Source organism: Ursus americanus, chromosome 21, assembly GCF_024610735.1.
Source record: "Ursus americanus isolate L20-20 chromosome 21, mUrsAme1.1.p, whole genome shotgun sequence".
NCBI lineage: Eukaryota > Metazoa > Chordata > Mammalia > Carnivora > Ursidae > Ursus > Ursus americanus.
Window position 1 is genome coordinate 22212352 of NC_142147.1, and position 21273 is coordinate 22233624.

A 21273-nucleotide genomic window follows, 5' to 3' on the forward strand; every position below is an offset into this window, starting at 1 on the left:
GTTCGGCTTGACAGGACTTTTGGTGGGTTCTGTAGGTCACCCAGGCTTGCCCAAGGAGCAAGATTTATAGACAGAGGTTAACATGGCCTATGCTTTTCCTGCGACCTAGTTAAACACAACCTTTATTTGCCACTCGGTGTTATATGTGCTGTGACTAAACATTCTTAGGTTAGTTGAAGAACTCTGTACTAGCTTATTTCAGATTTTGGATCCCTGAAGTCTTCCCTATGTAACAAATGGATTGTTACACATGAAAGAGCTTTGTCAGCTATAAAGCTCTATGCAGAGTGAGGTGATGGTGATTATCATGTACCAGGAAATGCAGTCTTCCTCAGGTTCTTGCCTGTGTGTGTGTGTGTGTGTGTGTGTGTGTGTGTATGTGTATGTGTGGAGGGGAGTAAAACACTTTGTCTTTACAGCCACAGAGTTGGTGTTTCTGTTGCTATTCCACAGGTACTGCTATGTCTGTGTGTTTAACTGGAACCATTTCCAAAACGTATTAGACAGAGTCAGGGGTTAAAGATTCTTCACAAAGAAGAAACTTCTGGCAAATCGGATTTTCTTATCCTCCCACTTTTCTAGTTTGTCATTTTTGAGTGTTAGTGGGTCTATCAATGTTTGTAGAATTAGGGAGCGAGTTAATGAATGTTTCACTCTTGGCTTTTCTGTAGAGTAATCTTGAGGTCCAGTCTCTGGTTGGGGATTACTATTGAGAAGCCCCCCTTAACATAAATTCTTGTATCTTGTCAGGACCTGGAAGTGGCAAGAGATAATAGCATCTCATTCTATACTTCCATAGATTCTATGCTGCTGTGTATTGTACCACAGTTGTGTGGTGTCGGATTGGGATCTTCACACCATAAACTCCAAATGAGCAGAGACTGCACTTGTTTTGCTCAGCATGTTTCTTCAATATCTAACAAAGTGTCTAGCCCATGGTAGCCAATAAGTAAATATTTGGTGAGTGAATGAATGAAGTTTTCAGAGCTCCATATCACTTTTGTGGGATTGAATGAGTCTCTGGGATTCTTTCTTCCTTTTTTTTCTTTTTTTTTTCCCCTTTTCTTTTAGGTGTTTTTTTAGGGCTTTTTTTTTTAGAGAGGGAGACAGAGGAGAGGGGCAGAGGGAGAGGGAAAAAGAGAATCTTAAGCAGCCTCCACGCCCAGCATGAGCCTGACTCAGGGCTCATACTCACGACCCTGAGATCATGACTTGAGCCGAAATCAAGAGTTGGATGCTTAACTGAGTGAGCCACCCAGGCGCCCGTCTCTGGGATTATTTCAAGTAGATAGTGATCTCTTGTGCATCGCAAGCCCTTGTGACCTGGTATTTCTGCTTGCATGCAGTCTTGCCCCTCAGCCAGAGCTAATAATGCAGTGTGCAGCCATTGGTCCCTCTAGGGCCCCCTTGGCCCTAGACTGCAGGATCTCGGGCTCTGGGTGGGAACCTGACCACCTTTCCCTTACTCTCTGCAGGTTGTGGACCTGGCCTGTTAGCAGATGCCAAGATGCGGGTATTTGAACGTTCAGTGTATTTTGGTGATTCCTGCCAAGATGTTCTTAGCATGCTTGGCTCTCCACACAAGGTCTTCTATAAGTCAGAAGACAAGGTAAGGGAAATATGTTTATAAAGTCGAATAGGCAGTCTCCTTTTAAGTAAACTCTACCCCCAAGGCGGGACTCGAACTCAAAACCCTGAGATCAAGGGTCACATGCTCTACTGACTGAGCCAGCCAGGTGTCCTTTTTTAATTAATATTAACTTAATATCAAATAAATATAAATTGTTTATTTTTCCATAGAACCTGTTCTATTAAAACTGATAATTAAATTGAAAGCTCTTTCCTGATCCTGTTGGTTAGATTGTCCTGCCTTTTCTTGGGAGACCAGGGCCCAGTCTGTAGTCAACCAAAGCTAGCTGTGTTGTTCAGCACCAGTAGCAGGAACTGTGACACTTTTGCTTACTCAACAGCTTAATCGTAATACACAAAACACAGTTTGTAGACTTCTAGTTAATCTGAGAACTGTATTAAGGAGTTGGGCTTTTAATTTATTGTTATTTTTGTCCCAACAGATGAAAATTCATTCTCCTTCCCCTCATAAACAAGTTCCATCCAAGTGCAATGACTACTTTTTTAACTACTTCACTCTTGGAGTGGTAAGTTGTGATTCCGTAGAGAAATGTTTCATTTCTGTGGTGGTGGGCCATGTACCTGGGCACATCTTTGTGTCCACATGGAGCTGTAACCATGCCTGGTAGCAGAGAAACTAGCCCCAGCTGGCTTTGCCCAGTGCTATCTTGCATTGGTACCCTAAAGTGGGCCTTCCCTGCCACTGAGATTGCTTAGAAACACCAGGTTCCCTGGTATGTCTTGGCTTCTATATTGAGGGCAACAAGCTGCTCAGGTGGAGGCTGTGGGAATCATTCAGGTTAACATAGTTTGGGATCTGCCCATTTGTAGAACATAGGCGCCTCTTCTGGAGTCACAGAACGGGGAGACTAATAAAGGGTCAAAGACAGTGGGAATGGGGGTACCTGGGTGGCTCAGTCGGTTAAGCGTCTGCCTTTGGCTCAGATCATGATCCCAAGGTCCTGGGATCGAGCCTCACGTCAGACTCCTTGCTCAGCGGGGAGCCTGCTTCTCCCTCTGCCTGCTCTACCTGCTGCTCCCTCCCTCTCTCTCTGAAAAGAAGAAAAAACAAGACTGGAGCCAGGAGTAGTGGGGGAGCAGCAAATAGTATCATAAACTCTTGAGGGTAGGACAGTAGCAAGAGGGAATGGCATTTTGTAAGCTGAATCTCAAGTTCAGGGGGCCAGTGATGATAAGGGAAAAGGAGGCTGGAACAAATGGACCAACCCTAATAGGACTTATGTAGCTAATGTAGAGGTGGAGTCAGAGGTAACCCTGGGGTCACAGGCCTAAACAGCTGGCAGGATGTGAAACTGGGGAGGGTGTGGGGGATAGAAGGAAGTGTTCGGTGGGCAGCATCAAATCCAGGTCTGAGTCCTAGTGAGAGGCTGGATCTTTCGATTCCAGGGGTTGCTGACTCCCACAGAGAGGGCCTAATGGCCAGTCATGGCATTCAGAATAGTTAGGTACCTTGAGCCGCTGGAAGTTCAGGTGGTCCCTGAATCTTCTTGTTAGCCTTTAAGACAAAATCTGTGCTCAGTTAGTTTTTAATCAGGTGCTTGTTAGGAAAGGTCTCCATGATGTGTTTGAGTTCCCAAGCAGTGGGAACTGTAGCCCATGGGGCTGCGGGGCCTGCTGCTACAAAGTTTGAAATGGGGGTCCTGCAGATGATTGGGTGCCCCCTTCACTGAAAATGTCCAGTTAAGGCTGCTTGGCCTCAGCTATCCCCTTGACTGTTGTTTGGGAGAAAGCTATTGCCCAGACGTATCCCCCTTGTGGAGTGGCTTTCTTTGAGTTGGACATGCCCTTAGAAAGGCCCTTGCCCAGCTTCAGTAACTTTCCCTACTTGGACATCCTTGTTTTCTATCCCAGGATATCCTCTTTGACGCAAATACACACAAAGTGAAGAAGTTTGTCCTACACACCAATTACCCTGGGCATTATAATTTTAACATGTGAGTATACCTGTACCTGCCCCTCCCAAGAACTGAGCTTTGGGTTGAAAATTCCCAAGAAAAGAGAGCTTGTGGTTTTGAATGTTCACTCATTTGTACCTGAATTCTTACAGTTTTGTGGGAAATGAACATTTCCTGAGTGTTTGCTCTGTTCCTGGTACAGTGTCAATACCTTACGTCTCTCCATTTATACCCATTTTACAAATAGGGAAGTAGGTTCAGAGAACTTGGTATCTTATCCAAGATGACAGGTTCATCAGACCCAGGGCCAGGGCTTCGGGGGTGGGTTCATTCTGTGTTTCCTGGGGTGCAGGGTTGAGATGTGTGGGTGGTCAGGCCTCTCAGGAGGCCCAGCCTTTATCCATCTGGCTTCTCTCTCTAGTTATCACCGCTGTGAGTTCAAGATCCCACTAGCCATAAAGAAAGGTGAGTAGAGGGGCGCCTGGGTGGCACAGCGGTTAAGCGTCTGCCTTCGGCTCAGGGCATGATCCTGGCATTATGGGATCGAGCCCCACATCAGGCTCTTCTGCTATGAGCCTGCTTCCTCTCCCACTCCCCCTGCTTGTGTTCCCTCTCTCGCTGGCTATCTCTATCTTTGTTGAATAAATAAATAAAATAAAATCTTTAAAAAAAAAAAAGTGAGTAGTGAATATCATCAGAGTAAGAAAAGGGTTTTGAAGTTAGTCTCTCATGATGCGGAGACACAGTGATCCAAACAGAAATGGTAGCAGGAGCCTTTGCTCACCTGCTTTGCCCATAGCCTCAGCTCCTCTGGGTTGGGCTCTGTGTTCTGGGGGCTGCATTTTTCTCGGCCTGCAGTCTCCTGGAGGCTCTCAAGGTCTTTTCCTATGATCATGGAACTGCTGGTCCCTGATGGGGAGAGTTTCCTACACATTATCCAGGTGCTCCCAGGTCAGCCTTGTGACTGGTGTCCCCTGCTGGTTCTCTACCCTCTTCCATTCAGGAACTCTAAAATAGCCCATCTGTCCTTCCTCTGTACTCCCAACTCCAATGCACAGGGTGGCCAGATCTGGATTCTGCCTGGGGCTGGGGTCACAGGTGGGCTGGGCCAGCTACCAACCCACGCTGTGTTCTCTTTTCAGAAAATGCAGATGGTCAGACAGAAACATGCACAACCTACAGTAAGGTGAGCTCCTATTTCCCCACCTCATGTAGCCCCAAAATGAGGTGGGTGTGAGCCTGCCAGCAGTCTGGGGCCCATGTCTTCTGAGCCAGCCATTGGTCATGGGCATGATTAGGTCCCTGCTAACCCCTTGCTGCCCCCATCCTTTTTGCAGTGGGACAACATCCAGGAGCTTCTGGGCCACCCTGTGGAGAAGCCTGTTGTCCTGCACAGGTGAGTGGGAGGTTGCTCTCTCCAGCCACCCCATCCTGCTCCTCACAGCCCAGAAGACTTAGGGAATCCTAGCAGTGCCTATGACAGAAATGACAGAAGTTTCTGTTGTTGCCGCAAATGTACTTCCGCCCCCACCATGCACATTGCCACTGGGCCAGGTATTCTGCATGTTTACCTGCACCAGAGAGGTTCCCCCTTAGGGATAGCTCCCCTCTCCAGGTGGGGCAGCCTTTCACTCCTATTTATTCAGAAAAGGAAGCAGTTTTCACTGGCTGTCCTGGGCTCTTTTTTTCCCATTAAAGTTGTCACATGCTGTAGTCTACAGCTTCCTACCTAGTTGCCATGCTGCCTGAGGCTCCTCCCTCCTAACCTGCCACTCCAGTCCAACTGTGTAATAACTTCCTATGCCCCATTGGGCTGTGTAGGATTCAGAGCTTGAATGATACCTGTCACTATCTGTGGTACCTCAAGGGCCTGTGTGGGAAACGACCATCTATGAGAGACCACTAGCCAATTGCCCCCATCCCAAAAGGGACTGGATGCCCTGCCTGGACTCGGCTTCTGTCTACACCTCTAATTCTGGCTTCTCTGGCCTCAGGTCCTCCTCCCCAAACAACACCAACCCATTTGGCTCTACATTCTGCTTTGGTCTTCAGCGGATGATTTTTGAGGTAAGCCCCGGGGGTTGAGGGGCTGGTGGCCATGGCAGGGACAGGCAAGTGATGGAGAAAGGTTGGGGAGGGCCTGACGGCCCTGCTAGGTGAGTTAATCCTTCTCAGTACCCCTGTCTGCTAAGAATCTGACCTGCCTGCATTGGACAGTAAGAGTTCAGAAACTATGTTGGTGAAATTCGAGGTCATGGAGGCTTAAGCAGTGGTCTGTATCCAACAAGATGAGAGGTGATGGGGATCTCACATACGTAAGAACGTAAATATGGTAGGAAAGGGAACCCCAGGGAGCAAATGGGGCTCAGCATGGGAGTGTTGGGGCTTTGAATGCCATATGAAAGAATGTGCTATGGGTGAGTGGCTGTAGAGGCCCCACTGGCTTGGGAGAAGATTGGGCTGTCCCTCTTCTCCCTTTTGGATGCTATACCTTCACTAGGCCCCTAGCAGTTCCAGAAGGACTGGATAAATAGGTATAGTGAAGCTTATGTATCCCATGAAGAGCAGGCAGTTGCTGGGCCAGAGATGACTGCTAGCATGAGTTGGGGCATGTTAAGGGATCAGCCCAGCCCTGTGTGCGGGTGTGTTGCACGCACAGCCTCCATCCTTTGTGCACAGGAGTGGCCCTAAATCCCTTCTCTGCAGCAGAGCCTTAGTACTGGTCGTTTCTGTGGATCTGATTGCCTACCATGCCTACATCCCTTCTACTCCCCTTTGACTCATTGTCCGCTTCTCACACCAGGTCATGCAGAATAACCATATTGCCTCGGTGACCCTATATGGCCCCCCCAGACCTGGTGCCCACCTGAGAACAGCAGAGCTCCCCTAAGGACATCACCACCCTTGCCCCTCTGCCCTGTGGAGCTGTACATCGCATCCTGTTCAGCGGGCCTCCATGTGCCACCCTGTGGGTTTTCTTGGACACCTTGCCAGTGTTGAAAGGCTGTTGTGATGTTCTGAGGTGGGGCTCAGACTGGGTGCTCTGCCATGGGGTGAGAGGCCCAAATATTCCTCTGTCCGTCCTCAGTCTCCTGGTGCCAACAGAGGATACAGACTGCAAAGAGAAGCACAAACTCTGAGCCTTGATATCGGGACCCAGGCGACCTCGACTAACACATACAGAGGCAGAGTTCTGTCTCTCCTGTTCCACACACATTGGGAAAAGTTGGGACTCCTTCTGTGGCTGAGGACACAGGCACCCGGGACGAAGACGAGGTCCTGCCTTTGGCCCATCATTGCCACGTGACCCTTAAGGCAAGCGGGTGGCATGTCCATAGTACTTGGTTGCGACTTTTGCACTACATCCACTTTAGTACTTGATGAGCTGGCTGTGGCCAAGGTGGCCCACCTGCCCTTCCCTGTTCCTTCCTTGCACGCGCTCCCTACCAGGCCCAGTAGGCACACCCAACTCATTGAAACACAGCTTTTTACCACCCGGTATGTGCCCAGGCCTGATTCCTACCCCTCTTGGAGCCAGCCTTCAAGGTCACCTGTGCCCCCGCTCTGCCCCAACCTGGCTGGCAGGCTGCATGTTTCCATCCTGTTTGCCTCTTTTATTTAATGCCAAAGTTTTAGCCAAAGACATCTTCCTCCTTTTATTGTTTCAGCATTCTGTTCTGCACTGTGGGCTGGCTCTCTTGCCCCAACCCTGGGCAATGTCCCCTGGCCAGGCCCATTCATGGCTCAAGGCCTCTGGGGGCTCAAGGAAGGCTGGGCTGCTCAGTCTTTTCATGGGTCTTGCTAAGGAAAGTAGCATATGTGCTTTAAAAATAATCCTTTTGAAATGAATTGAGAAGAGAAATGTATAATTTTATCCCATTTTTAATATTTTGGTCTAGCAACTTGTGATACATAGATGACAATTTTGTGAGTTTTTCAAATGTGTGTACAGATTTTTGTAAATATGACTCTTTTGTAATTAACTCATGTACAGCCTCATCCTGTAGAGTTTAACAATGAATGTGCAGGGGACCTGCCCCAGGCTCCTAGGTGGTTCCTGGGCTTAAAGCCAGGCTTATGTGGCGCTCCCATAATTTTGTGACTGACTGGTGTCTTCCCATTTGGACTGTGGCCTGGCCAGAGACCCCCCCACACACATATCCCACTATAGGGGCAGCCAGGACTATCCCCATCTTCCTAGAATAGGGGAACCTTCCTCATGCCCTGCCCATACCCCTCCAATAAAGACCTATGCCCTCAGCAGCGACTCAACATGTGCTGTTGCTGGGATGTTTGTACTAAAATAAGCATGGAGGTGTTGATTTTTGAGAAAGTGGGTGAAGAATATGGGAAATTTTATGGTGGAGTCATCTTAGGTTCCTTGGCTTTTCTTAGTGGGGCAGCACAGCCTCTAGTAGGGAACTGGCGTTGTGTGTGTGTAAATTCTTATGTGGTGGGGAAAGACTTTAGATAGGACCATGCACCCGGTTGTCCCCTTGTGCCTCCATCCCTGGTGTTCCAGCCAGACCAGGGCCCAGGAGGGGGGTTGGCTTCAGGAAAGGAGACCTCAGAAGAAGATCTAAAGATGAGTACAGGGCTGAAAATCCAGTTAGAAGGGGCAGATGGGAAGCAAAATGCCTACCTTCAGGTTGAGTTGTAGCAGAATGCCTGCCAGTTCCATGAGGACTGAGGCCAGGCCCCCACCTCCTCCAGCCTTGAGAAAGACCGGCATTTGCATCACTCTGGGACTTTCAAATCAAGGAGTGTGGTCAGATTCCATGAGCCTGTGCGACCTCCCATCCCCAACCCCACAAAACCTACTTGGTACTAGAAGGGTCAAACATGTCCACCTGTTTGGCAGAGCCTGGTGCTCTAAGGCCTCAGCCCTGGCTGTCTCAAAGGGCTACCATTCAGTTGGTTCTAGATCAGCTCCAGTAAGGTAGGCCAGCAGGAGCCAAGCTCAATCTTAATTCCCTGGGGACCTGTGGAGACAGACTTCCGGTGATATGGGCTAGGTTTTGAAATACTCCACCTCTGGGAGCAATCATTCTGGGTCTGAGTGAGGGGAGCTTGGGGCCATGAAGGTGGCTAGGGGCCCCACTGGAAAGAGCCAGCAGCGACAGGCCACGGACGGGCGCAAGCTGGCCCTTGGGGCCCATTCAGTAGGCGCCACATAAGCCAGATGTCGGCAGCCGAGAGCCCGTGCACTACAACCAGCTCCCGGTAAAAGCAGGGGTCAAAGGTGCGCAGGTGCGGTGCTGCTGAAGGACGGGGGATGCCGAAGGTGCGGAAAGCAGGGTGGGGTTCGGGTGTGAGCCGAAGGCGCTGTAGACACATGCCCAGAAAGACGTCGTCAATGGGGAAAAGCTCAACTTGCGCGCAGGCGCCGGCCAGGCGACGGAGGGTGACCCCAGAAAGCACAAAGCCGCCACCACCCGCATAGGCTGGGTAGGCGGGCAGGCCATACACCGCCTCAGGGATGTAGTATTTACTGGCCCGCGCGCGGATTGGCCGTGCCTGCACGATCACATCACCCGCAAGCAGGTCCTGAGCTGGGTCCCGCGGCGCCAGGAACTCCAGCAGGTTTCCCACGTGCACGAACACGTCTGCATCGCCCTTAAAAACGAAGCGCACGTCGGGGCAGTAGGCCGAGGCCCAGGCCAGAAAGTGGATCTCCTTGAGCGTTAGGTTGAAGAAAGTGTCGTCGAAAGCCCAGAGCAGGATGTCCGCGTACGCGCGGCTCTCAGCACGCAGCAGGGCAGGCCAGTGGGTTCGCGTGCCCTCCCCCCCCGTGTCTGCCCCGTCTGTGCCCGCGCCCCGGGGCACGCCCAGCAAGAACACGCGACGCACGAGCGCCCCCTGCACGCGACCCTCAGCACCCCACGTCTGGCGCACAGCTTGGCGCCGCTCGAAGTCCGCCGCCACTGACTTGACAGCGATGAGCAAGTCGGGTCCACCTTCAGGTGCGCCATCTCCTCGGCACTTGTGCGGCTGATTAATGAGCAGGGGGAAGCGCCGCTGGTCCTTGGCGCGCAGGTAGCGGCCAAAGTCAAAGGGTCCCGTGGGTGTGGGCGGCTCTGGTGTGTCCCCTTCGTAGGCCAGAGGGGCTGGGGCTGCGTCTGCGTCCAGTGCCTGGAAGACGCGGAGTCCCGGGGTGGGCCCTGGCTCTGCCTTCCTTTGCGTTCGGGGGGCGCTTGTCGTCGTGGCCGCGCCCTCGCGCTGTGAGTAGAGAAGTAGGCCGAAGGCGGCGCCGAGGAGTAGCGTGAGCGACGCGTCCCCGCGGAGGCGCAGCCTCCGCCTCATGTCAGCGTGGCTGGCGCCCGCGCCCCCTACAGAAAGACTCAGTCAGGGGCACGCGACGCGGAAGCCATTGGCCGGGAGGGACTCCCGGCCTTGGTCTCCCCGAGGGGAGGGGGGCGGAGGCCAAACGCCGAAGATCTTCGCTACCGGCCATTCATCCCCCTCCGACGTTCTCCTGCTCTGGGCCGTGGCACACCCCCACACACTGAGTTGGGTACCCTGAAGAGGCTGGAAGTTTCTCTTAGTAGCCAATCCCCACCCCCTCAGCGCCGGCCCGGGATGGTTCCCTATGGCCGGGAGACGCGGAGCTCGGCCCGGTTCCCCGCCCGCCCTTCCCGCGCTGAAGCCGAATCCCTTCTACCCCTCCCTACCCACCACGTCCGTCCTTGGGATCCCGACACTCACGCTTGTCCCTTGGGAGCGGCGCAGCCCCGGACGCCGGACGCCAGGGCCTCCGGGGCTCAGCGCAGGGTCCCAAGGGCAGCCATGGACGGGGCCGGGGCCAAATGCAGCGTTGGCAGGAAGGGGGGGGCCCGGGGCCGCTGCCACGTGACCCTCCAGCTGTGCGCGCCTGGACATCTGGAGCTCAGCTCCGCCCTGGCGCCGCGGGAAGCGCTGTCTCCAAGTGGAGACTAATCTCTGAGAGGGTATCCTTACGGGCAGCTCTCACTGGGAAGGCCTGAGGAGGTGGGTTCTGGTCTCGGTGTGGGCTCAAACTCCCCAAATTTGGTGGGGGTAGGAAGAAACATTAGCCTCTCTGGTTAATCTCCACTCCCCTACTTCTCCGGAGTGAGGAGGCCAAGAGCCCAGGGCTGACGGGTCCCAAATCCCCGAGGCTGAGCGTTTTAGGCATCTACTTGGCCACGACCCCAGGCTATCCTTGGCAGTGCCTCTCCTCAGCTCACCAGCAGCCCAGGTTCAACCAGGCAGGACCTATAATCATAAATGGCCCTAGACACATGCCTGCCTCCTTACTCCTGGTTCTGCCACACCACCCCTCCTCCCACCCCAGCAAGCAAGACAGCTCATTGAATTCTCACAACTCTGGTAGCAGCTCTCATTGCTCATGCAGATGGGGACACTGCCCCTCAGGGAGTTAAGTGACTTGTCCAGCAGCATACAGGCAGAAATTCAGAGCATTGCCCTAGGTCTTCTGGAATTCAGTCTGGGACTCTTAGCTCTGTCCTCCCTTGCCCCTCTCACCATCTATCCACTAGGATACAGGACAGGGGCCAACGCTCTCTGCTTTAATTTCACAGGGGAGCACATCAGTCTGTCTCCCCAGAGATACCTCTGGGCCCCCTGGTCCCTAGGGCCCCAAACCAGCATAGCCTCCTACAGGCAGAAATAACCAAGCCTGGGTCACTGCAGGCCAGATTGGACTGGCAGGGATGGTTCAGCTTGAGGGATTCCTGAAGTAAGCCAGTGAGTAAAGGGTTTGATCTGGGACCCCGGTGGGCAGAGAGTTGTTCTGGGCATTGAGGGCCCCCATCTCAGCAGGCAGCTCCACCCTCCATCCTACTGAAAAAGGCAAAAACTCTGAGATCCTCCTGCACTCTCACTCCTCATCCAGTGTCTCTAGGCCTGTTACCTTTCATCCCTTCCCTCCATCTCTGCTGCCACTGCCCTAGCCTGGGCCTCCACCCCTACCCTCCCTCCCCCCACCTCTCCCTCTTCTTCTCCCTCCTCACCAGCCTCCCAACCTTAACTCCCCAAATCCTCTAAATACTTCTCACTGGCCTCAGTATAAAATCCAAAATCTGTAAAATGGCTTACCAGACCCTGAGCTATCTGCCTCGCACACTCACCAACTGTTCTTTGCAAACCCACCCACCACCCCCAGACCCAGCCACTCCAAACTTTCTGTTCTTCTAACATCTTCTGTTCTTCTAACATTCCTCAACACCTCACCCAAGGCTGGCTATGCCTAGAATGTTGCCCTTCCCTCAACTGCCCACCCTCTCCCTTATTCACACTCTTATCTCTTCCTGGAAGCCTAACCCCCTAATCTGGGTTAGGCACCTGCTCAGTGCTCCCACAACTTTTTGTATTTTTCACCTAAAAGAAAACAGGTAATATTTTATTACTGTTGCTTAAAATTTGCAGTCCAACACTGAGTATGAACTGGGGGCAGGGAGGTTTCGTGTATCTTGTTCACCATAGTATTTGCAGCACCCAGGATGATGGCTAGGACACAGCAAGGGCTTAATGAGTAGTTAGCTGTTCAATGAGTGAAGAGGTAAGGGCTGGCCAGAAGCCCCTCATTTGGGGTGGGCAAACCGCTGGAGCAGGTCACCCCTGCACTCTGTCGATATCACAGTATCTGGGGCCAAATTCCCAATGGCACCCCAACAGGAATGGTGGGTGCTTTCCCAACTCCTGGAGAAGGCAGTCAACACTGCCCAGAAGCTCCAACAGCTGGGCCAAGTGGGGTTGTAAGTGTGGTCTCAGAGTCCCGTGGATGGACAGGAGCTCAGCAATAGCAGCAGAAGGGACCCTAGGTCATCCGGGTGCTCCAAACGCTGCTGGGCAAGTGGCTGATCACCCCTTTTTCTGGTACCCAGGTTAGGCCAGGCTGCCATCGGGATTCGTGAGGCCCAGCAAGTCCTCTGCCAGGCTGGTGAGCTCATTCTCCTCAAGGGCCTCTACCAGGCGCTGCAGCGTGGCGCGACGGCCCTCGGCCTGCACGAAGCGCCGCAGCAGCTGGAAGGCCTGCTCGTACAGCCCTTCACGTTCATACTCATAGGCCAATGAGTCAAGTGCCGGGTCCCGCAGCGCACGACAGCCTCGCTGCAGGGAGCGCCCCACTTTGCGCCATTTGAGACCCACTGAGCGGGCAAACGTCTGCTGGTCCTGCAAGCTCAGCGGCCGGTTCACTGCGGGGAGAGTGAGAAGCAGAGTGAGCCCAGCGGGACCAAGACCCGTACCCCACTATTCCCGCCCGGCGACTACCAGCCCAGACTCTGGTCCTCCCCAAACTCCATCTTCCCGAGGACCCTGCCTCGACTCTCTGCGCGCGCCTCACCTATGGGCTGACCCTGGAACAAAAAAGTCTGGCCAGCTGGCGGTGGTGGCGGCGGCTTCTCCTCTGAGAGAGAGGTGGCCAGGGACTGCGAGGGCGCTGAAACAACCTCCATGTCGCCACCCTGGCTCCCCGAAGCGCATGTCAGATTCCGGAGCGCGTCCTCCAACTCAGAGAGTTCCTCGTCCCGGAGCCGGTCAGGCTAGGGAGGGGAGTGCGGCGTCGGTGGGGGTCTTAGCCACGGATCCCCGCCCCACCCCAACCTGGCCCCAGCCCAGCCACACCTTCTGCGCGAAGATGCAACTCAAACAGCGCTCCTCATCCGTCAGCAAGGTATCCAGCCGCTCCGCGCTGGCGCGCAGCTCCAGTTGCAGCGGCACCGAGGGCAGGGCGAGAGCCGCCGCCAAGCACCCTTGCAGCGCGGCGCGCAGCGACCCCTCGCGGTAAGCGCGGAGGAAGCGGCTGCAGGGCTGGCGCCCGCAGAAACGCACCTGCACGATCAGCTGCGGCTCGCTGCGGTGGATCTTGAGGATCTGCAGCACGTCCGGGCTCCCGCCACTCTCTGCGGAGGCGGACAGTCAGGCGACAGGGGGTCCCCATGCGTTCTCCAAGCGGCCATAGTGGGGTGAAGCCCACGCAGACTCCCTCCCTGACCCTAGCTCCCAGCTGGGAAACAAAATTGGGATGCACACAGCAACAACCCAAAATGAAGGCTAGAACCTATCACAGGGAGCACCCTAAGACGGAGTGGGTGCCACCCCAGCCCCATCCTTGAAGCCCCAAATGAGGGTAGGCAAAAGGGACGTGGCGAGAGGCTTTGCTGCCCAGAGCAGCCAAGCCGTCTGGGTAGGCGACCCGCGGGGCAGCGGAGGAGCGAGAGGTCTCAGGTCTTCGGCCTCTACCAACTGTGGCTCCCGCTGGCCAGGAAGGAGGTGGATCCCCCAACCGGTTTCAGCTTCCTGTGGCCTCTGCCCTGAGATGGGGAAGGGAGGCCCCCGAAAGGTAGGTACTGGGGAGGGGTCTTGGGCAAGGAGTGCTGCAGTGAGAGAGGAAAAGAGAGAGAAGCGCGATTAGTAGAAAGCAGTGAGCTGGCTGGTCTGGAGAGTGTGGGGGCGTTAGTGCACATATAGGTAGATCATACACAGACACGGGGACACACGTCTACACCCAAGGGCACACATGTGTAAACAGAGAAGACAGAGTCTATGAAACCAGCCATCCCTCTCCTCTCCTCCCCCTCTCCCCGTCAAATCTTTCTCGTAAAGCTGTGGTTAAGCACCCGCCCACAGAGTTGAGGAGGTGGGCCTCAGCCCCCTGGTCCCACCCACAAAATGTCAAAGCCCGCCCCTTCTTCTCCAAGTACCCGCCCACCCACACACCTGTCAATGCCGTCCGCAGAGCCCTGTACACTGGCACCTTCTGCTGGGCGTGAGCGTAGGCATCAGATAGGACCACCTTGTCCAGCGAGGACTCCACAAACAGGTATGCGCTGCCCACCCACTCGTCGAGCCCATTTGGCCCAGTCGCCATCTTGCCTCCTGGAGACGCAGATAGTCAGGCATCCAGATCACCCCCAACCCAGCCCTGGAGAAAACTGTCCGGTCCTGTGTGGCTCAGCTGTCCCCACCCAACTGGCACACTTGTAAGGGGAAGTTCATCATCTTACAGGCAGCCCCTTGTGCTTCTGAATCTGCACAGCCCAACCCAGCTAAGCCCACACTTTCAGTGAGGACTGTCCCTCCACTATCTTCTCAGAGAAAGTCCAGGGTCACAGTGGCAGAAAAAGGGAGATTCTATCCTGCAGTGGTGGCAGAGAAGTTCTGCCCCCTCCTCAGGCCAGGATACATCTCTTTCAAAGCTGACAGGAGACATCCTTATCCTGGACCCATGCCCCACAGCCAACAGAACCCATATCCTAGTATGCCTTCAGCTTAAACTTGAGCCCCCATGATCACTTTGGGACAAAAGCCCCCATTAGGTTTTCTCACTTGAATTCCTACTATATACCTCCTGGCTTCATTTCAAAGGACACCTGTAGTTTGCACCTGCCCAGATTCCCTCTCCCAATCCTGGCTGGCCTTTGGGGCCTTCCCTCTTCCGTCTTCTCAATCCACGTGCCTGTTGGGAGCATTAACTCCACTCCCTAATTTCAGGTGTGCACAAGTGAAATAGGCCTGGCCAAATCTGCATATTCCACTCCCCTTTCTAAAGTTATTAGTTCAGAGTTGGGCATAAGATTTAGGTTGGACCAATCAGAATCAGCCTGAAACCGTGGCTGGATCCATAAGAGACACTAGTTTCCCTTCCCATGGGACTGAGATGGAAGAAAGGATAGGACTCCTCTGCCACTGCCTGGAAAGAGCCTGGCTGAGAATAAAATTGACACAGAAGAATACGGAGCCAAGAGATGAAGATGTGCATGCCTAACCCTACTATGCCCCTGACCCTAGCTGCACCCTGGACTTTTCAGTTATGTGAGTTAAATCATTCCTTTTTGTTCTGAAGTCCTTGGAGCTGGGCTCTTGTCTTATGCAACTCAAATTGTTCTATTACAGATTTCCTCTCTTTCCAGACAGAGCCAGGGCCCCTTGGTACTCGTGTCTCCACCATCTATCTTCTGACAAAATCCTAGCCCTAGACCAGGGGTGGGGGGCAAAATTCCCAGCCAAGAAACCACTTCATTGACCCTTCTCAGTTTAATTGCCTTCCAGTTACTGCACCATGAGGCTGCAGGTGGAGAACCGCCCTGCCTCTTTCTCCCCACCTCACCTGAGGCAACATCCCATCCTTGTCCTAGAAACATTGGCTCAAGGCCCCACATACTGCCCCACCAGTCACACTTCTTAATCTCTGATCTCCAGCATTTATATACAGTGGGCTAGGAGGGGGTGCTGAGCCCTAACCGTGAGCACCCTGGATGTCACTGTTTTGGGCAGAACAGATGGGGTGGCTCCAGCTGGCATCCATTTACATGAGGGACAGGGAAGGGGGGGATTGCTGCCAGAGGGAACCAGGACCACAGCCTTGGACCTTGCTGGCGAAGGAGCAGGAATCCCGAGCTCAAAGCAGAGGCTGCATTTCAGATCTGCCGCCACACCCTAACCAGAGAGCCAAAGCTGGGACAGTAACTGGGCAGGGCCCACCCTCCCAGCATCACCCAGATCTGGCAAGAGAAATGATATCTGGTGGTGGTCCGTTCCACCCTCTGAGCACAGGAGACATGCCTTTTGAGCGCTCGCCCCATAACCTTTTGGTAGAAAACATATTAATATTTGTGTATTTACCCAAAGCAGTAGTCTGGAAATCAATAGGAAGCTAGCTAGCATTGTTTACCCCTGCAGAGGGTTGGGGAAGAGAGTGGGGGGAGGGGAGATTTTTTTCATTGTATTTAGCAACATTCTACTTTATGTAAAATAGACATACGTCCTTTGTATTAAAAGGCAACATAAAACTGAAGCAAAAAAGAAAACAGGAACGGGGTAAGACTCTATAGGTGATAAGTGGGACCAAGAGCGGTACAAGATAGGTGAGACAAGTTAGGAGCCCAAGGGGAGTAGCCCAGAGGATAGGAGAGTGTGGGAACCTGTCCTGAAACATTTCCTCCCTGACTTGAGGGTGCTGACCCCATGAATGTGATCGGCCCCAGGGGTGGAAGTGAGGGCCAGATGGGGCCAGAGTCTGCCTATCAGGACTGTCAGGGCGGGCACTGGAAACCTGGAGGAAGAGGGGATGCTCCATCACACTCACTAGTGGACAAATGGGAGAAGTCAAACAGGTCTGCCGGGCTGGAGGTCGAGGGGGTCAGATAACAGGGACCACGACCCTTGGCTCGCGTGGTCCGCTGGGGAACTCCTTCCTACGTGTCCTTCTACAGAAGCCCCTCCTCGGGAAGCCCCGCGCCTCACCCACCGTGAGCTGAGGGTGGAACTGGGCTGGGTCCTGGGGACTCTTGGCTGAGCTGAGACTGTGAGCGACTAGCGGATACCGACTCAAGAAAATAGGCCTCTACCACCAGGGGCCAGCCAGTCGCAGCGCCCCATTAATATATTCTAACAGTCCTGGGCAGCCCTGCCTCCGGCCGGGTGGCCGCCAATGGCCCGGGGCCATGGCCCCTCAGGAACTGCATCCATCCTGGAGCGCTCCCTACTCAGCTGGCCCGCTCCCGAGCTCTCGAGGGAAGCTCCCCCAGACTCCAGTTGTGCCCACCCGCATGTTCACCTGGCTGGGGCGGGAACAGGTCTTTGCTCACAGACACTTTCAGAACCTGCCCCGCGCCGTCCTCCCACAAGCAGGAACCTGACACCCCCTCGAAAGACCTCAGCTGGGACAAGGAACCTGCGAGTGACAACGTTCTCTGTCGCCTCTCACGCAAACAGCCCAGCAGGCCGCCGCCACCAACTGGCCCGGGCAGCCGCGGGTGACAACCGCGCCGCGCCCACGCTCCTGAGCCAGGATCCCCCCCTGCTCCTGCCGGCACCGGGAAGCCCACCCACCCTCTGCACTAACCTGGCGGCCTTGGCCCAGCCCCGATTCCCACGCCGGACCGGCTCCACTGGACTAGGACGCTTCCGGGTGTGCGCGAAGCGCAGGGGCGGTGCCCCAGGCCGAGCAGCCCCGTCAGCACCGGCGTCCCGCCCCCAATGCTCCCAGCAGTGTCTTCCCGCCCACTGTCCTCCGCCGCCAGTCCCCAGCCTCTGGGCAAAGCTCACCTGGTCCGTTTAGCAGGTAAGACATTGGCGCCCGAGGTTAGACGGCAAGAAGAACTGCCCACGCCAAAAGACTTCGGGCGCTTTCGGCTCTTACGAGCCCGGGGGACCCCAAGTTGAGAGCTGCCCCGCTTTCTCAAGCAGGGTGCGGACAGATCAACAAAGGGGCACCCCTTGGACACCAGAATTTTCTAGTGACGTCTGGGTGGGGAGGGTTTGAGCTCGATGATCTCCGACCTCTCCTTATCCTTCACACTCGGAGGGGGTGCGGGTGGGTCCAAGTTCAAGCCTGGCCGCGGGTATCTGAAGTCCCAGGATACTTGAGGCGCAAATTGTAGCAGAGACCGTTAGCTTGGAAAATAATGGGGAAATAGAAAACTGGCAAGTGGTGTGAAACGTTGTGTAGGAAAACCTTCAAGCACCCTAAAATAAAATCGGCAACTTCGAAGAGGACGCACACTTTCCAATAAAGGCTGCGCTCCGGAATGGGTCTGAAGAATTCCAGCTGAACCGAAACTGCCCAACCTGACCTTGGACTGCTCCGGAGTCAGGATCGAAACTACAACTCAGGACCCGTCAGGCCCCAGAACCCGAAGCTTTTCTCCGCCCAACCGACCTTTCTTTGGAAGCACCCGGGACGTCTTCCCAGTGAAGTGCAGGAAAGGAAGGAGCCTCCCCCTCAGAGCAGATTTGGCGGCGCCCCACCCGCACCCCCGCTTCCTGATTGGCTGGTGGTCCCGGCCAATTAAAAGTCTTCTCCGGTGCCCCCGCCCTATTAACCCTATCGTCACTCTCTAGTGACTGGCTTGGCTGGGATGCGGTCTCTCAACTGGGGACCTCTGAAGTCAACTGGCACTTGAAATTCAGATTCCTGGGCCCTACTTTTTCTGGAGAGCCTGATTTAGTAGGTGGGGAGGTAGAATCTGTATTGTGAACAAGTGTCCGGGTGATTCTGATGCACCGCCCCCCCCCCCGCCGTCTGAGAAGCCCTCATTTCAATGGCCCTTGAGGCGACGCTTGGGTCCAGTCCTAACCTGGACCTCAGAGCAGAAGTTGGGAAGAAAGCAGTTCTGGAAGATGTCTGGAAGACTAGTCTGGGTGGTCCCAGTGGCTCTAAGTGTGTGTTTAGGGAGGCAGGAGGCTCTCTGAGCTGGGGAGGGGGGCGGGGGAGGACAGGGTTGTCCCGAGTCAGGGCAGGTGCACCTGGCCCTCCACCCTTCCCAGAGAAAATTTCAGTGGCTAAGAGAAAGATCCGATAGCATTTTCCAAATCTGGATATTCGGCTTTATCAACCTCGCACACAGGTCATGGTTGCATTCCTTCTAGTATAGCATAAAATGCAGATTTGTTCAACAAGTGAGAACGTAGTGTAAAGGAGAATCAGAAATCTTTCAGCATCCAGGGCCAATCATGGGTCTGAGACCTCTGCGGTAAGTGGAACAGGGCCTCATGCTTGGTTTAATAATTTGGTTGAACGTTTTGCTGTCACGGTCTCGAAACGATTAAATAATATTTTGAGCAAAGAGTCCCAGATTTTCGTTTTGCACTGGGCTCTGCAAATTGTGTAGCAACTTCTGGGCCACAAGCCGTACCACACATACGCTCCGGTGGTCCCCTCAACGTTTTGGCTTTCTAGGGCCCAAAAACGCCCCTCTCTCTCCAGGCGAGAGCTTCTGGAAGCGGCAGAGCTCCCATCCCGCGCAGAGCCATGGCCGAACCTGGAGAGCAACTGCCAGAGGAGGTGCTGGCGCTCATCTTTCGCCACCTGCCCCTGCGGGACCGTGCCGCCGCCGCCAGGGTCTGCAGAGCGTGGGCTGCTGCTGCTACCTGCAGCGTCGTGTGGCGTGATACGACCATCAGGTGAGCAGGCTCCTCCCTCTCCTGACGCCCTCCCGCCTTCTCCCTTTCTCCATGGAGTCGCGGGTTGGGGATATCCATATTTAAAAGAATAATCATTACTAACATTTATTGATCGCCTACTATGTACCAACCGGTGTTCTAAGTACCTTACATATATTAATTTAATCCCCACGAAAACCTTACGTGGTAAATAGGTAGAATTATCTCCATTGCACAGATAGGAAATTGAGGCAGAGAAATTTAATTACTTCCTACAGGTCACTCAGCGAAGTGGTAGCAGAGGCAGAATGGGAACTTGACAGTCCAGAGGCCACGCCCCGCTTCCTTAGAAACCTCTGAGAAAGCTCAGTTCCTAAAATATCTTTGGTTTTCCCTGGCAGGGCTTCAACTCATGGCAGACGAATCTTATGTCTTCCAAAGGGATAGGGTGGGAGTTCCCTCATAGTATCAGCGGCTATTTTGGAGGAAACCTCGCATGATCAGGACTGGGAGGTATATGTGTGGGGTGTCAGGAAGTGGGGATGGTAGCTGCACTCCAGCCTAAGAGATGGGCAGAAGCTTCTCGCGGCAAATGCCTTTTCTCCACGGTTCTAACCACAAGTTTCGACTGTGAGCGAGAAGGCACGCTGCTACCATATCTGTCTGCCTGCCTGGACCACATTCACAACCTACAGCTGGAGTTTGAGCCGTCGAGGGAACCGAGCCGCCGGGCGGCCACTGAGCTGCTGACCGCACTGGCGGGCCGCACTCCGGGGCTTCGAAGCCTGCGCCTGGAATGCCGCGGAGAAAAGCCGCTCTTCGACGCAGGCCGCGACATCCTGGACGCTGTGCACGCCATCTGCTGGGCGGCCAGCGCGCTGCACCACCTCGACCTTCGGCGCTTGCCTTTTACACTGGACGACGCGCTGGTGCTGCAAGCGGCACGCAGCTGCCCCGAGCTCCGCAGCCTTTTCCTGGACAACTGCACGCTGGTGGGCAGCGTGAGACCCGACTCTGTGCTCGAGCTACTAGAAGCCTGCCCGCGCCTGCGTGCCCTCGGCCTGCACCTAGCCAGCCTGTCGGGCGCTGTCCTCCAGGTGCTGGCGGCGCCGGGCCGCGCGCCTTTCGCTCTCCTGGCCCTACGGTGCGCGTGCCCTGAGGACGCACGCGCGCCGCCCCTGCCCGAGGAAGCCTGGGCCGCGGTGCGCCGCCGCCACCCAGGACTGGCCGTGGAGCTGGAGCTGGAGCCAGAGCTGCCTGCCGAGAGCGTGAGGCGCGTCCTGCAGCCTGCCGTGCCGGTGGCTACGCTACGCCTCAGCCTCTCTGGGGATACGGTAGGCCCGGTGTGCTTTGCAGCGCGCCACTACGGAGCAACTTTGCGCGCGCTCGAGGTGCGCGCCGCTGCCTCAGCGGAGCTGGACGCCGCGCTGGAGCTGCTGGCGGCGCGCTGCGCGGGCCTGCGCGAAGTACACTGCTTCTGCGTGGTACGACCCTCTGTGCTGCACGCCTTCCGCGCGCAGTGTTCGCGCCTGCGCAGCTACACGCTCAAACTAACGCGGGAGCCGCATCCCTGGCTGCCCACGCCTGTGGCGTGATGGGGTAGCCGCCTCTCCAGCAAACGTGTGGCCACTGAGGTGCTGGATCCACTTGCCCAGGCGTGCGCCAAGTGCTGGCCCGCTCCTTCGAGACTCTGTCGCGTCTTGTGCCTCTGGAAGATAAGAGCCTGTGAGATAGCCTCGGGCGGGACCATCCCAGGACGTCCTGAGTCCTCTGGGTGGATCTCCGTAATGGGATTATTCTCCCCCAAGCCCACTCCACTGCCGACACTACGCTAACTCCGCGGCACTGGAATGTGAGGAGG

General features: G+C 54.9%; 4 protein-coding genes across 12 annotated transcripts in view; 2 read left to right on the forward strand and 2 right to left on the reverse strand.

The window, feature by feature from the left end:
* PHAF1 (phagophore assembly factor 1) overlaps positions 1 to 7805 on the forward strand; it is a 28207-nt gene extending 20402 nt beyond the window's left edge. For both annotated transcript variants that reach the window (XM_045814942.2, XM_045814943.2), the window contains exons 10-17: positions 1476 to 1609; positions 2073 to 2156; positions 3502 to 3584; positions 3967 to 4010; positions 4688 to 4731; positions 4883 to 4941; positions 5540 to 5612; positions 6349 to 7805. In XM_045814942.2, coding sequence (XP_045670898.1) covers positions 1476 to 1609; positions 2073 to 2156; positions 3502 to 3584; positions 3967 to 4010; positions 4688 to 4731; positions 4883 to 4941; positions 5540 to 5612; positions 6349 to 6435 — 608 coding nt within the window. In that variant the 3' untranslated portion in view covers positions 6436 to 7805. The remainder of the gene's footprint in view (positions 1 to 1475; positions 1610 to 2072; positions 2157 to 3501; positions 3585 to 3966; positions 4011 to 4687; positions 4732 to 4882; positions 4942 to 5539; positions 5613 to 6348) is intronic.
* On the reverse strand, positions 7410 to 10392 carry B3GNT9 (UDP-GlcNAc:betaGal beta-1,3-N-acetylglucosaminyltransferase 9). 2 transcript variants are annotated; one of them, XM_045814944.2, is made up of 2 exons: positions 10251 to 10392; positions 7410 to 9874 (listed from the first exon to the last, which is right to left on the reverse strand). In XM_045814944.2, the coding sequence occupies exon 2, from the start codon at positions 9846 to 9848 to the stop codon at positions 8634 to 8636; it is 1215 nt and encodes a 404-aa protein (XP_045670900.2). In that variant the 5' UTR covers positions 9849 to 9874; positions 10251 to 10392; the 3' UTR covers positions 7410 to 8633. The 2 variants fall into 2 exon arrangements, with proteins under 2 accessions (XP_045670900.2, XP_045670901.2); XM_045814945.2 differs by having other exon boundaries at positions 10221 to 10361.
* A 1512-nt stretch (positions 10393 to 11904) lies between these two features.
* TRADD (TNFRSF1A associated via death domain) lies at positions 11905 to 18270 on the reverse strand. Of its 3 annotated transcripts, none has more exons than XM_045815040.2 (5): positions 18190 to 18270; positions 14247 to 14405; positions 13152 to 13429; positions 12871 to 13069; positions 11905 to 12721 (listed from the first exon to the last, which is right to left on the reverse strand). In XM_045815040.2, exons 2-5 carry the CDS (start codon positions 14395 to 14397, stop codon positions 12411 to 12413), a joined length of 939 nt encoding a protein of 312 aa, XP_045670996.2. In that variant the 5' UTR covers positions 14398 to 14405; positions 18190 to 18270; the 3' UTR covers positions 11905 to 12410. The 3 variants fall into 3 exon arrangements, with proteins under 3 accessions (XP_045670996.2, XP_045670994.2, XP_045670995.2); XM_045815038.2 differs by lacking the exon at positions 18190 to 18270 and adding an exon at positions 17577 to 17715; XM_045815039.2 differs by lacking the exon at positions 18190 to 18270 and adding an exon at positions 17374 to 17505.
* FBXL8 (F-box and leucine rich repeat protein 8) lies at positions 17520 to 21007 on the forward strand. 5 transcript variants are annotated; one of them, XM_045815037.2, is made up of 3 exons: positions 17520 to 17592; positions 19237 to 19433; positions 20035 to 21007. In XM_045815037.2, exons 2-3 carry the CDS (start codon positions 19282 to 19284, stop codon positions 21005 to 21007), a joined length of 1125 nt encoding a protein of 374 aa, XP_045670993.2. In that variant the 5' UTR covers positions 17520 to 17592; positions 19237 to 19281. The 5 variants fall into 5 exon arrangements, with proteins under 5 accessions (XP_045670993.2, XP_087726615.1, XP_087726614.1 ...); XM_087870489.1 differs by lacking the exon at positions 17520 to 17592 and adding an exon at positions 18274 to 18481; XM_087870488.1 differs by lacking the exon at positions 17520 to 17592 and adding an exon at positions 18488 to 19003 and having other exon boundaries at positions 20055 to 21007.
* Positions 21008 to 21273: the final 266 nt, after the last annotated feature.

Bases quoted from the DNA above. Each gene is read 5' to 3' on its own strand.
- B3GNT9 (XM_045814944.2), bottom strand. From the start codon at position 9,848: ATGAGGCGGAGGCTGCGCCTCCGCGGGGACGCGTCGCTCACGCTACTC.
- FBXL8 (XM_087870488.1), top strand. From the start codon at position 18,984: ATGGGTCTGAGACCTCTGCG. The intron at 19,004-19,236 runs GTAAGTGGAACA...CTCTCTCTCCAG, and splicing joins ATGGGTCTGAGACCTCTGCG to GCGAGAGCTTCTGGAAGCGG. The intron at 19,434-20,054 runs GTGAGCAGGCTC...GTGAGCGAGAAG, and splicing joins TGGCGTGATACGACCATCAG to GCACGCTGCTACCATATCTG.
- TRADD (XM_045815038.2), bottom strand. From the start codon at position 17,601: ATGTCTTACCTGCTAAACGGACCAG. The intron at 14,406-17,576 runs GTGAGCTTTGCC...CTGCGTCTCCAG, and splicing joins TTACCTGCTAAACGGACCAG to GAGGCAAGATGGCGACTGGG. The intron at 13,070-13,151 runs GTGTGGCTGGGC...TCCCCTCCCTAG, and splicing joins GTTGCATCTTCGCGCAGAAG to CCTGACCGGCTCCGGGACGA.